The 13,520-nt window shown below is 37.8% G+C and overlaps 1 protein-coding gene across 1 annotated transcript in view; it reads left to right on the forward strand.

Annotated features, from left to right (window-relative positions):
• Positions 1-13,520, forward strand: part of nkd2b (NKD inhibitor of WNT signaling pathway 2b) — a 140,068-nt gene that overhangs the window by 117,240 nt on the left and 9,308 nt on the right. Inside the window, exons 5-7 of the mRNA XM_039736711.1 lie at positions 4,433-4,560; positions 11,509-11,604; positions 12,128-12,275. Of these exons, the coding sequence (XP_039592645.1) occupies positions 4,433-4,560; positions 11,509-11,604; positions 12,128-12,275 (372 nt within the window). The remainder of the gene's footprint in view (positions 1-4,432; positions 4,561-11,508; positions 11,605-12,127; positions 12,276-13,520) is intronic.

The raw sequence follows: 13,520 nt of genomic DNA on the forward strand, positions 1-13,520 counted from the left end.
TTACAACTTGTTTTGCACCCTGCTTAAAAGGACACTGCGGCCGTAGATCTTATATTCCTTTCCTACTTTTTAAATAAAAAGAATCGTAGCCTTCAACAAATCCAAAACGTTTACCTTTTCGGCAATCGTTAACATCTTCCGTTTGCGCTTGAGCACGGCCCCTGAAACAGTAGAAGATCGTTTTGGAGCCATAATGAAGGGCTTGACTATGTACAAAGATAAACACAAAAGAGCACAACTCTTTACACAGCGAAACACGTTGATGCTGAATGAGCGAGATGAGACTTCCTGGTTAACACTGCAGTCAGCAAGCAGGAACTTAACTGCGTGCTCTGATTGGTTAGCTTCTCAGTCATCCGCCAATAGCGTCCCTTGTATGAAATCTGCTGGGCAAACCAACTGAGGAAGCATGTACAGGAAGTAAAAAGACACATTGTCCGCAGAACCCGCGAAGCAGCGAAAAATCCGCGTTATATATTTAGTTATGCTTTCATATAAAATCCGCGATAGAGCGAAACCGCGAAAGTCAAAGCGCGATATAGCGAGGGATTACTGTACTTAGTACATACTAAGACACACGTGATTCTTCTAGTTAAAATCATGAAAGATGATCTAAACTACTGCACAGCCCCTCACTGTTTTTTAAGAGTGAAACCTTTGCCATCTGCAGTGGAGTTATGTCTGCACAGCCTATCATGCCAACATTAAGGACAGCAAACACGGGATTGCTTCATGTAAAACAAAGCTATACCGTAAATCTAAAATTGTTCAATTCCACCTAGATTTAAACAGCATTTTTATTTGTGTTTTTTATGTTGATTATAAAAATCATCGCAAGAGATCATTGTTTTTGCATATGTAATACTTAAAAATCTCACAGAAAGGAAAAAGGGAATGTTGACTTGATTGGTGAAAATGGCAATTGAGGTCCTAATCAGATCCTACAGCTCTTAATGTGTCAACATTAAAAACTGGCAAGAAGTATTTTCTGACTCTGGCATACAAGGAGCATAATTGTTGTTTGCAACACAGAATGTGTATCACGCCTTTCACTTTGTCCTTATGTTGGCAATGACTGGAGTTTCTTGGCTTTAAGGAAGTAAGAATAAAATTGTGCTAAACCACCCAAACGAGGTTTCAAGATTTCAAATATTATTCTCATATTGATTGTAAAAATTGTTATAGGACAACCCTGTAATGTTTTCCTCATGTTTATGTAGGTTTTCCCTGGAGACTCTAGCTTCCTTCTAGTCTTTTAACCTGACGTGACCTGGTGTGATTGAGTGTTCTTTGTCAAAGTCTCATGTGATAAACTGATGTCCGCTTCCATATATGGTTTCTTTGTTCTTCTTATAAATGCCAGGAAAGACTTAAAAGTGACCAGGAGAAAGCTGATACAGAAAATGAATGGAAGTTTTACGATGAGGGACATTTTCATGAAAGTTCAAATTCAGGGTGGAATTTGGGACTTCAGAGTTGATTATTTCAAGTTTGGTTCCTATTTACATTTTTGTGCTTAACAGAGTCATCATTCTATGAGCATAACGCCTAGTTTGTAACTTTGCTTCTGTGGTGGCCAATCAACCATAGAGCCCACTTAGTAAAAATCAGATGAAGCAAAAGTTTAAGCAGGATGCTAATCATGTGCACCACCCCTCAATTTAAAATTCTGACCTTATATAGCTCATTGAGATCCCCTCAATGCACGTTTGTGTCTTCTAACTTAGAAGGATGTGCAAAATCTGAATGTACTTGTTCCATGCAATGGAAAATAAACCAAATAAATAAACCAAGAGGCAAATCCACCTTGTGTTAAAAAATATCAAAGCAATAATTTATTTATTGTATATTTTTGCCTCATATAAATAATGCCTTGTGTTTTCTAGAATGACCTTTTTGAACATGCCATCTAAGCTGTCACACCTTCTTCGGTGTCTGTAGCTTATTTGTTTTATGATATTTCATAATTTACAGTAAGAGTACATTGAAACATTGTCTTTGCATCAATTCCGCACTGACCTATATAGTGTGATTTTGCACCAACAAAATAGACAACTGCTACTGTTTGGTTGAGACATGCTATTTCACTATGTAGAAAATGTGAAAAGATTTTTGTAAGAGAAATTCAACAGTAGTTTTTGTATCTTGAGTTCATATAGCTAAATAAGTGTGTGTTGAGAGTTTGGTTTGCTTCTTGAAGAGCACTTAATATGCTTTATCCATTTCACTCTTGACATTGATTATTGCTGTTATTAAATAAAAGGGAAGCGAACATATTTTATGACTGTTTTCAGATAAATTGCAGTTGTGGTTATTATTGTAAAAATGAAAGAATTGCTCGGGCCATAGATTATTCCTTTGGTGTTTATTTGCCCTAGGCTGGACATGATTTAGGTTGTCTTTGAAGTGGATATGGAAAATCACTTAAGAAACCCTTCAGTGCAGCAGATGAATTATTTCCATTCATGGAAGACTTAAAAACATTTTTACCTGAAGACTGCCAAAGGGAAAAAAAAAATAGAACTGGAAATTCAGTTCATAAATTGAATGATTTAACTTTAAAATTAGCTAAAGTGAAGCAGCTTGTGGTGTTGGTCAGCAAACTGAGGACGTTTTATTCACTATGTTCTATAAAGTAAATGCTCTCTATTGAGCACTTGAAGGTATATTGGTTGTTGATGGTGTCTCTCCCCTTTCTGAACCATTTAATTCTGAATCGTGCTTTTCTAATGTTGTGTTCAGGAAACAACAGCTATACAGCACAGTAAGGTTGGGTGATGTCTTTACTACTGAATTCAAATGTCTGACACAACGATAGTTAAAATACATTCACTTTTTTGCCTACATTTCTTTTAATAATATTTTTAATATGGTCCCTGTGATAGAGGATAGCTTAATAAAATCCTATCTTCAGGTTTATTGTATGAATACTCAGGGTTGCTAAATTGAACAAAACATATCCTGCTTAGGATAACAGATATTTTGAAGTGCTGACAGACTCTATGTGGGGCACTGAAAAGTTTACATCAGCTGTTCATTTCTGCAGTTGACATCCCTACCAATAAACAAGCTTTGTGGCATTTCTGGCAGACATTATATGATGAGAACTCACAGGAAAATGTAATCCCCCAGTAAAGTAAAACCTTCTCCAACATAAGTATTTGCTGTTGTAATATATTTTTAATGTATATTTTAGAGCTATTTAGCATTTTATCTTAAGTAAAATTTTCGCAAATTATCCAAACCCATCATGGAGCATTGATGGTCCTGCTGTTTGACACTCAGCTTCCATGTAGGCTTTAAGCGATGCTGAAATGTTTTTATGGTGATTTGATTTATTGGTGCCTACTCTTACAGATTGTTGTATTACTCAGAGATGAGCACCTAGGAATTGAAAACATAAATTGGGAAGCAGCCCTTTTCTCCTACATTGGAGAAAACAAATAGGCAGATGTTTTGCTTGCTCCTAAAATCCTGCACATATTTAAAGATTATGGTAAATAAAGTGAACTGATTTTTTTAACAGATATATGTTGAGGAAAATAAATAATGGCAGTTTGTATTTTAATGTGCCTTTCTTTAAAATCATTGATATTCTGGGCGTTTCCACAGCATTACTTGCCTTGATTTCCTCATTTCTTTCTCTCTCCGTGCTTCAGTGTCTGGCCAGTCTTCTTCCCAGCCAGTGAGCCACTGTACACCTAGAGGTGGTCATTTATACTGTACCTTCCAGTTAATTCTTGGGATGCCTAAAGATGCCTGGCTCAGTGTGTGTTTTGAATGTTTTACATCCACACAACCACATTGCCATCTAGTGGCTTTCCAGCTTATTACACCCATGCCTTCCAATATTTCTAATGGAAGAATATGTTACTGATATCTGCTCATTTCATTCCCATTTTGGCATCTCTGCTACCACGTAGTAAGGAGGTAAGGTTCATGGTAAAAATCACTGCTGTCCTGAACTCAAGGTCTATATACCCTTTGTGCTCCTATTCAATTTAGGCAATGCTGTTTTGAAGAACTGGCTATACATTTTAAAGTTGCTGACAGAATTCTGAATTGTGCCCCTTGGTGACTCCATGATTCAAGCCAGTAATCGACCAGTAATGAGGACTCTGTGCATAAGGGCTGGATCCCCATTATTTCTGTTTCAGTCATGCTTCTAGATTAAGTTCTGTAATAAAACCATGTTTTAAAGCAAATCAAAGATTATATTTATTCAAAGAACACATTTAATAGGATAGTTCTACTACTACAGATCAGTCGTCATCAGAATAAACTGTCTGCTAATCACTGGTCAAAGCTAATGTCTGAGTAAGAACTGCAGTAAGTGAGGTGTAATTACAGTATATAAGGTTTTCTTTGTTTTAAGTTATATCTTTTTAAACCAGTGGAGAAGAAACTGAAATTACATTTATTTCTTTTGTAGTGGCCTTGCCTAGTGAAAAAGCAGAGGGTTGTGAAGGACGCATTCAGTTTGTTCATCAAGAAGAAGGTGAGAAACTTGCAACTAAGGACCACAGCAAGGTGTCGTCAAAGAAAAGGATCAACTTGGATGTAAGTCTAAGAGGTAGATAGAGGGTTTGTAAAAATAGATTATGAAACCTCTTAAGCTCTTTGGTCAGTGGCCACCTTGCTCCACTAAGTGGTAAGTGTCTTGGTCCTCTTAAGAGAAATGATGGCTCAGGGGGACAGGCACAACTGGACCACAGGATAAAACTCTAGTGTGGCTTGTCATATTACTTCACACCTTTAGATTTTACATATGTTAGATTAACATGTTTATGATTGTCTTTCACAACAATATATTCCATTTTTATAAGATATTTTTGTAATTTAAACAAATTCAAATGTTCTTCTGTCTTGTATTGACAGTTCAGAAATTCCTCTCATGCCGTAGAGTGTGGTTACTAGAACTATCTCTGGTCCTACTTAACTAACTTTGCTAGAGCTTAGGCTATACTTTTTAATTGTGTTTTTTCCTGTTTAAGCAGTTACAAAAACATGTAGTGACTTTAACATTTGAACATATGAACATTTCATGACATAAGCTGAAACATCAGGCATCATTGCTGAGAGTTAAGAAACAGAGACAGTATATCTTTGAGGAGGAGTTATTGTGTAACATATGCAAGTTGAGAGAATAAAGAGACAGGCGATAATTTGAAATATAACTAGTGGTACACATGTGGGAAAAATTAAATAATGCCAACTAAGGATAAACACTGTAGGGAATGGAAGCTGATGCTGTTCACATTGGTATACCTTGGATATGTGGCAACCAGACCACTTTCACCAGCAACATCACAATTTGTGCTATTGATTTGAATGAGTTGCCAGGCTTCATTAAGCATACAATTTTCAAGACATTGTTGAATTGTTTAAAAATAAATTAGAAAGTGCAGGTTACGTGCATTGGCAATCCTAAATTGTCTCTAGTGTGTGCTTGGTATGTATGTATGTTGTGTGTGTGTGTGTGTGTGTGTGTGTGTGTGCTTGAGTTTGTTTCCTGCCCTGTGCCCTGTGCTGGCTGGGATTGGCTCCAGCAGACCCCCGTGACCCTGTAGTTAGGATATAGCAGGTTGGATAATGGATGGATAGACAACTTTCATGAGGTTTGAGCATTCACATTGTTATCCTCAGCGTGATTATATAGTGCACTCTGACAGTTATATAATCTGATTAGTTTCACAGTAATTATTTTGAAACAATGTTGCTGTATGGCGGCACGGTGGCGCAGTGGTAGCGCTGCTGCCTCGCAGTTAGAAGACCCGGGTTCGCTTCCCGGGTCCTCCCTGCATGGAGTTTGCATGTTCTCCCCGTGTCTGCATGGGTTTCCTCCCACAATCCAAAGACATGCAGGTTAGGTGGATTGGCGATTCTAAATTGGCCCTGGTGTGTTTGTGTGTGTCCTGCGGTGGGTTGGCACCCTGCCCAGGATTGGTTCCTGCCTTGTGCCCTGTGTTGGCTGGGATTGGCTCCAGCAGACCCCCGTGACCCTGTATTTGGATTCAGCGGGTTAGAAAATGGATGGATGTTGCTGTACAGTTTATTGCGGTATTGATATCAAAAACATCCCTCAGTGTCAGTTTCAGGGTTATTGAAGCAATTTATATGAAAAAGTGTAGGGACGTGTTTTTTTGTGTTTGCTTTTACATTCTATGTATGCATATTTGCACGTTATTTTTGCATTAAGGTTGTTTTATGTTTAATAGCTACAGGTAAACATTTTTCGTTTTTTGGATTGTTAATGATTTTTCCACTATAGACTACTTCCAGAAGGCTGCATAGTATCCCTTATGTGCAGTGGGCTTTGTTTGAAGACTTCTCCCACATTAGTCATAAATAAATATGCATTAAACTTTTAATAAAAATAGTGCCAAAGTACCTGTGATAAAATTATTAGAATTCATTATTTGCAACATAGTTTTGCTGCCATATGCATAGCACAGAAATGCAGAGGTAAACTTTTGTGGATTTAGGTGTTTTACCATCTTGAAGGTGACATATTTGGCATGGTTTGTCTTTTGTTTCAAGAATGTTCTGCAGTTCCACTGTTCGCTATAATAATAGGCAGTTTGTGGGACTTTTTTAAAATAAAATTATGAAGCTATATTTAGTAAACTGGATCAGTTTGGAAAATGATGTCACACCACTTTTGTGAAAAAATAAACTAAACTTCTATAATGTAACACTTATGTCAAGACCACAATTGTACTTTGAGCTGTATGTACTCTTGGGTCTTTTACAAGCTGGCTCTCATGGCTTCCATAGTAGTTAGCAATGGCATCTTACAGTTTCTTTGAGGCCAAATAATTAGTGAAAGGCCATTCAGACTACAGCAGATATTATAAAAAGAAAACAAAATGCTCATTTATCAGGTGAGTTCATCATTATAAGTTGGTATATAAAAATAAGGTAGAATTTACTCAGTATACAGTATCTTTCCCAAAATAATGTGTGTTATGCTGTTTGGGATCTGTATTTGAAATCAATTTTCAGTCATTGTTTATATGAATTTTTTTCCCTGTTTAAACTTTACTTTTTCCCCAGGGACTCCAATTTTTCTTCCATATCTGAAACACGTATATATATCTACCCTTCATTAAGAATGACTGTGTCCACAAGTGGGCCCTCTGATGGATTGGCAATTCATCCAGTTAGTTTATAACTTTCATCTAGTGCTGCCTCGATAAGAACCCCCCAATCCTGGATTAGATTAAGCTGTTGTGAGAATGTTATATTTTATATTTTTACTCTTAAAGAATGTATTTGTAGCCCATAAGATTTGATATTAAATAGGGCAGTGAAGAATCAAGGAGAAGAGGCAGATTGAAAACTGAGCTTTGGTATAAATTTGGGTATAAAAATACATTATAAAAGCCTATTTTTTCACTAATGAATGTCAGGTGCTTATCTTGGCAATTCAAAATGCATACTGACGAGTGCTTGATTGCAGAAGCTTTATGAATACTTTTCCGTAAAATGACTTTTGTCACCTTACACAGGGGTTTGCACGTTTGATTAATGTATATTATGACCATGCTTCATTTCCCTGCCATGTGTCGAACAGCCAGTGACCTGTTCACTTCTTCAGGACTGCTTAGCTGTTGCCTAACAAGTTTATACCACTGAGTGTTGGCCTCACATTTTGCATTCATTTGCTGCTCAACAGCTAAAATCCTTTGTTTAAACTCACTCTACAAGATAATCATGTACATATGACATAGTTATGCTTCTTGGCTAATACATACACGTGATTTATCTATAATTAAATACACCTGTCACTTCTTAAAGCCAAGATGCTTTTCCCCGTACCTCAAGCAAAAGTTAACTCTACCCAGGTCTTTGTTGTTTTTGCTTTCATTAAATTTATTTGGCAAATCCTGGGTAAATAATTCTTTTGGCTTCTGGGATGGGTTTCAGTCCCCGCAGTCCAGAACTGGTGTACTAATGAGTGGACGAATTAAATCTCTTTAATCTTTACATATTTTTGTTTCAAATCTGATCAGTTTAAAACCTCTTCGAATAAAATATACAGTATGCGTGGAACAAAAGCACCCACCTTACTAAAGTACAACAGCAGGGTTAAAATAATTTCCATTATTTAATGGTCAGAATAACTGTTGTCCCAGTTTGAATCTCCTTTGTGAAATACTGAGATCTTGTTTGTCTTATGTGCAAAAAAGAATGGAATTTTGAAATGCAAGTTACATTTGGTTATTTTAGGTGCATTTGCATATAATATAAAAAGGACCTACTGCCGTCTGCTTGTCTGTCTCTCTGTCTGTCCACAAGGAATAACATGGCTCAAAGTGGATGAGTTAATTTGAGATTTGACACGGTTATTCTTCAAAGAAATTTGTTGGGAAGGTTTCACTTTTGTTGTGATATCTTGAATACAGAACACTGTTCAAACTTCTGACTTGCTTACCTTATAGAATGGTTTACTGTTTCAACATATATATTTTTGCTGGTCTGACTGCTGCTTCTGTTGGCACAGCAGTGAAACACCTGCAGTTTGTGAGACAGCTTTTGCCCGATACTGCCTATACAAATGGCAGCAGCAGCTGCTCGAACCTCGGTTACACCATCTCACTTCTCCTGCTGCTTTAAATTATGAGGGATTAACTAAAATCATCTTCAGGACTGTAGAAGTTTAAAATGCAAGCAATTTAACGTATGTAGAACTGTATTTGCGTTACATTGAAAACATTTACACTGCTACAATATCTGCAGATTATTATGGTTCCAAATTTCTCTGACATGCAATTTTATCAGCAAAGCATTACAATGACTAGCTATCCTTCATGGTCCAATGCAGCCAACAATTTTAGCTTGAGATTTCAGCATAGATTTTAACTGTCCACTAGGTACATCTCCAAAAATGTATTTATTTCAGAAAATTGAATTGCATCTAGCTATAGACCCTCCAAAACTAACAACTAACAATTGTACATAAAGCCATACAATTTTTACGTCACTGTCTGTGAAAGCTATTTCAGCCACTGCATGCCTATGTGGGCTTTGCTTTTAACTACAGTGTATGGTATTGTAATGTACTCTTAAAACATGTATTTTTGTGCTGTACTACATGTAATTACATTGTTATTTCTGAATATGCCTCACAGTTAATAAAATATTTTTAAAAATATCATACCAACTATTTGACATAAATAAAAGCAAACAAATAAATATGCTCCAACCTTTATAACAGTTATCTAAGTCCACAAATGCACCTGAATGTTCTGCCAGGCCTGTGTTTTCCAAATTTTTGTTTTCAGTCAGATAGAGACACAGTTGTGCAGCTGGAGACATGCATGTATGTTGCTAACTACATTCTCATGACATTCTCACACAAGCTTAATCCAAATCAGGATCATGGGTCAGAGACTATCCTGGCAGCATCAAACTTCAGGAAGGAACCAATCCCAAATGAGAGACTAGCCCTTTGCAGAGCTCTCTATTGCACACTCTACCACACAGTGACCCAGGACCAAATTAAAATTACCAGTTAATTACCCGTAAATACAGTATACACAGCATATAATATACTGTAAATATGCATTTTCAGCCTTTGATAAAGTATGAGTGAAGGTGCCTTTTTCATTTTAATATGTATAAAAAGGATTCACACTTTGTTGAGACATTTCATATATTTTCCGGAAAGCTGTTTTTTAATTAACTAAAGTAAACTTTTTGTAGCCTTTAGCTAATAAGGTTTTAAAAGAACAAGTTACTGGTAATTGTATTACCCTGAATTTATTTCTAAAATTAGTGGTTGTCAATGGTGTTTGTATGTTTACTTTTGAATGGAGTTTCTGTCCATGCTCTGCCATTTTTTATTTTGAATGGCCTACACATGCAATACAATGTGGATCTCAGAATCCTTGTGAAAACTCATAAACAATAATTTTCCATGTCAGCAACTGTGGAGTGGAAGGATTTTAGCAACTACAGTGCTCAAATGTGACATTCCATATTGTTTCTAATTGTACAGATTTTTCTGTATGTGTATTTCATATGTGTATATATATATATATATATGATATATGTATATAATATTGTCAGAGATGGCTGGGGTGGCAACCCGCCCAGGAGGAATGGAGGATAGCTCGCGCCTTCTCCAGACCATGTGGGAGCAACCGCCCTGGTACCACCAGGAGGCGTCCCATGCCTTTGGAGCCCTGGACCTCAGCACTTCTTCCACACCCAGAAGTGCTTGGGGGAAGAGGAGCAGGGACACCCGGAGTGCTTCCGGGGATGCAGCCGGCACTTCCACCACACTGGGGCATGTCGGTGGAAGATTGCCGGGACACACCTGGAGCACATCTGGGAGACCATAAAAAGGGCTGCCTCCGTTCAGACAATGGCTGGAGTCGGGAGAGAAGGAGACAAGGAGGCGGCTTGAAGAAGTGAGGTATTATTATTTTGTGGCCATGACTTTTGGGGACTTTGGGGTTGGTGTGCTGCACTTATAAATAGTTGTATGCCTATTAAACGTGTGTTGGGTGACATGAACGTGTCTGCCTGTCTGTGGCCGGCTACCACAATGTATATATATATATATATATATATACTGTATATATATATATATATATATATATAGTGAAGTATAACGGCCCGGACACACACAGGCAGACACTGGTTTAGCCATCACCACACATTTATTTACAAATATATAACAAAGTCAAGTGCACCGCCACCAAACCCCCCCAAAGTCTAGGCTCTCAATAGCCACTGTCTTGAAACGCAACACACTCGGGCCTCTCCTCGCCTCCTCTGCCACGACCTTGTCTTCTTCCTCACCCGACTCCAGCCTTGATTGCAGGGCGGCGGCTCCTTAAGTAGGTGGCTGATTGGTGACCATACCCAGCCACCGACGACAATATACATTGTGATAGAAGTCCAGACACAGGACACACAGAAGTCCAAAACACACACACATTTATTCCCTTCTTTCTTCAGCACAATACACAGTGCACAAACCCCAATAAAGCTCGGTTCCTTTTCTACTTCTTCTTTCTCCTCTTTCTCCTTGGCCGCCTCCACTCCTCACCTCACAAGCTCTGTCCTCTGCCTCCCAACTCTGGCTTACCGAGTACTGTTCACTGGTCCCTTATATAAGGCACCCGGAATGGCTTCAGGTGCTCGTTGCCGTACTTCCGGCAGCACTTCCAGGTGTGGAGGAAGAACCGCCCACATGGACTCAGGAACAGCTGCAGCGCACCCAGATCCCAACAGGGCTGTATCGGGCTCCATCTCCCATGATGCCCTGTGGGAATCCGAGGTACGGCTGCCACCCAGGGGGGCTACCATCTAGTGTTTCGGGGACGATAGTGTTCTGTCCACACTGGCTGCCCCAGTCCTTCCACAGTAGAGGTGTTCCAGCCGGGCAAGGGCCCCAGCCATCCGTGACAATATATATATATATTTGTAAGAGAATATATGATTTCAGCTTGCCAGTTAAAATATTACCCTTTTTTTTTACTTTTGCTTTTTTAGGAGCTGGAATGTGATGTTTCTTTGGAAGGTGACAACCGTCAAGAATGGACTTTTACTCTTTATGACTTTGACAACAGTGGAATTGTAACTAAAGAGGTAATGAGAAGCCATGGTAATTAATGTCTGTTGTTTCTTGCATCCTTGGGGCTGATTTAAAACAATAAATAAGAACTCACACATTAAGAACATTTCAGAAAAACCTTTTGTCACAGGAACAAATATATTAACAATGTAAACACAGAAGTGAACTTTGCTGTTTGAAGCACCATAGGAGCTTACACAACTGAATTCACTTCATGACATTTTAATCATTGGCTCACGCTGAAGTGGACATGTAAAGTATACAAAGACATAGAAGGCTTTATGAACATTTCTGTATGACAGAATTCTGCTCATTATTCCAGCTTGTGGGATAAGCAATGCATTTCAAATGTGTTTAAATTTACTTCACGTCCATGCCTGGTCTGTACTATGCACAGGAGCATTCTGTTATATTGTATCGCCAATGGTGTTAGAGGCTCCCATTGGTCGCTTAAAATTCACAAAAGATTATTTCTAAGTTAATTTCTAATTTTGAGATAAAGATAATCTTTTAAAAATGAATGCAAATGCTTTTCAGGATATGTCCAGTTTGATGCACACAATCTATGAAGTGGTTGATGCCTCTGTGAACCATTCATCTAGCAACAGTAAAACTCTCCGTGTGAAGTTGACTGTTACTCCTGAGCCATGCAGCAAGAAGAAAGAGATTACAGCAGCAGGACAAGGTAACACCATCTGAGCTGCCATTGGTTTACTTTTCTCTTCATAATCAAAATGTTGTATATGTATATTATAAATTCAGTTTTTATAGTTTCAGCAACCAGTTATTTTTTTTAGTAATTGTGTGAAGTTACATCAGTTAAACATAGCATTCTCAATCCAGTTTAATCCAATTCATGCTTTGTTATGGGCTTGTGCCTATCACAGCGGAAGTGAGTACAAGATACTAGTCCATTATAGGGCTCTCTCACATGTAGACCCACAATCTCATCTTACATTGATTGAATTTGAAATCGCAATTTAACCTAATACGTCTTTGTGGATATAGGAGGAGAATCTATGTAAAGACTGGAAAAATGTGTATATATCACATACAGTAGATAACAACCATATTTTCAGACTCAAGATGCTCGATCCTTGTGTCAACAGCACTAACCACTGTGCTTCCAGTAAAATATATCAATATTAAATATTTGAAATGACAATCTAAAGAGACCGATGCAGACCGCAGATAGTCAATAAATGTCTAATCCTTGAGATGTGCTTAAGAAAATATATTTCTGTACAGCTTGAAATTCCCTCCTCTCACTGTCTTATGAAATTTAATGTGAAACAACGTCACACAATTAAAACTTCCACCATATTGAAGTTGTCACCTAGAACAATTATCTTTTTTGTGTTTTTTTATAAACAACTTTTCCTGTTTATATTGTCAAAGTCTTGTTAATCACAAATTGCTCACCAAAGATTTCATAACTGCACAAATGTATCTAAGCTACTAAAGTGGAAGTATGCATGGCTCCTTCTAAGTAGGTGGACCTTAGATGGCCAGACTTTCATTTCAACAATGCATAACAGTTAGTTGTACATCCTAGTCTACTACTAGTGGTAGTATGCATCATTCAGTCAGTGTAACCTGTAGATAAGAACTGTCCCTGAAACTACTGGTTCAACTGCTAATGGTCCTATATTGTTTGCAAGAATGGAGGGGGGACAGAAGTGTCTGTGCAGGATGGCAGAGGTTTTTAATAATAGTGCTTATGTGTTATGTAGTTTATGAACTTCCTGTAGCCTAGTGTATCAGCGCCTAACTCTGATGAGTGCTTGTTGACTTAAGTAAAATATGGTGTGCTCATCATAATTTTATATTAATACTTGACTTGAGTTTTTACAGTGGAGTATCTGATATCTGGAAAAGACATTTCTTAGTTATACAGTCCAGTGTTAGCTCTCACTTTATACCAGTGCTC

This window comes from Polypterus senegalus, chromosome 15 (genome assembly GCF_016835505.1).
Source record: "Polypterus senegalus isolate Bchr_013 chromosome 15, ASM1683550v1, whole genome shotgun sequence".
Taxonomy (NCBI): Eukaryota; Metazoa; Chordata; class Cladistia; order Polypteriformes; family Polypteridae; genus Polypterus; species Polypterus senegalus.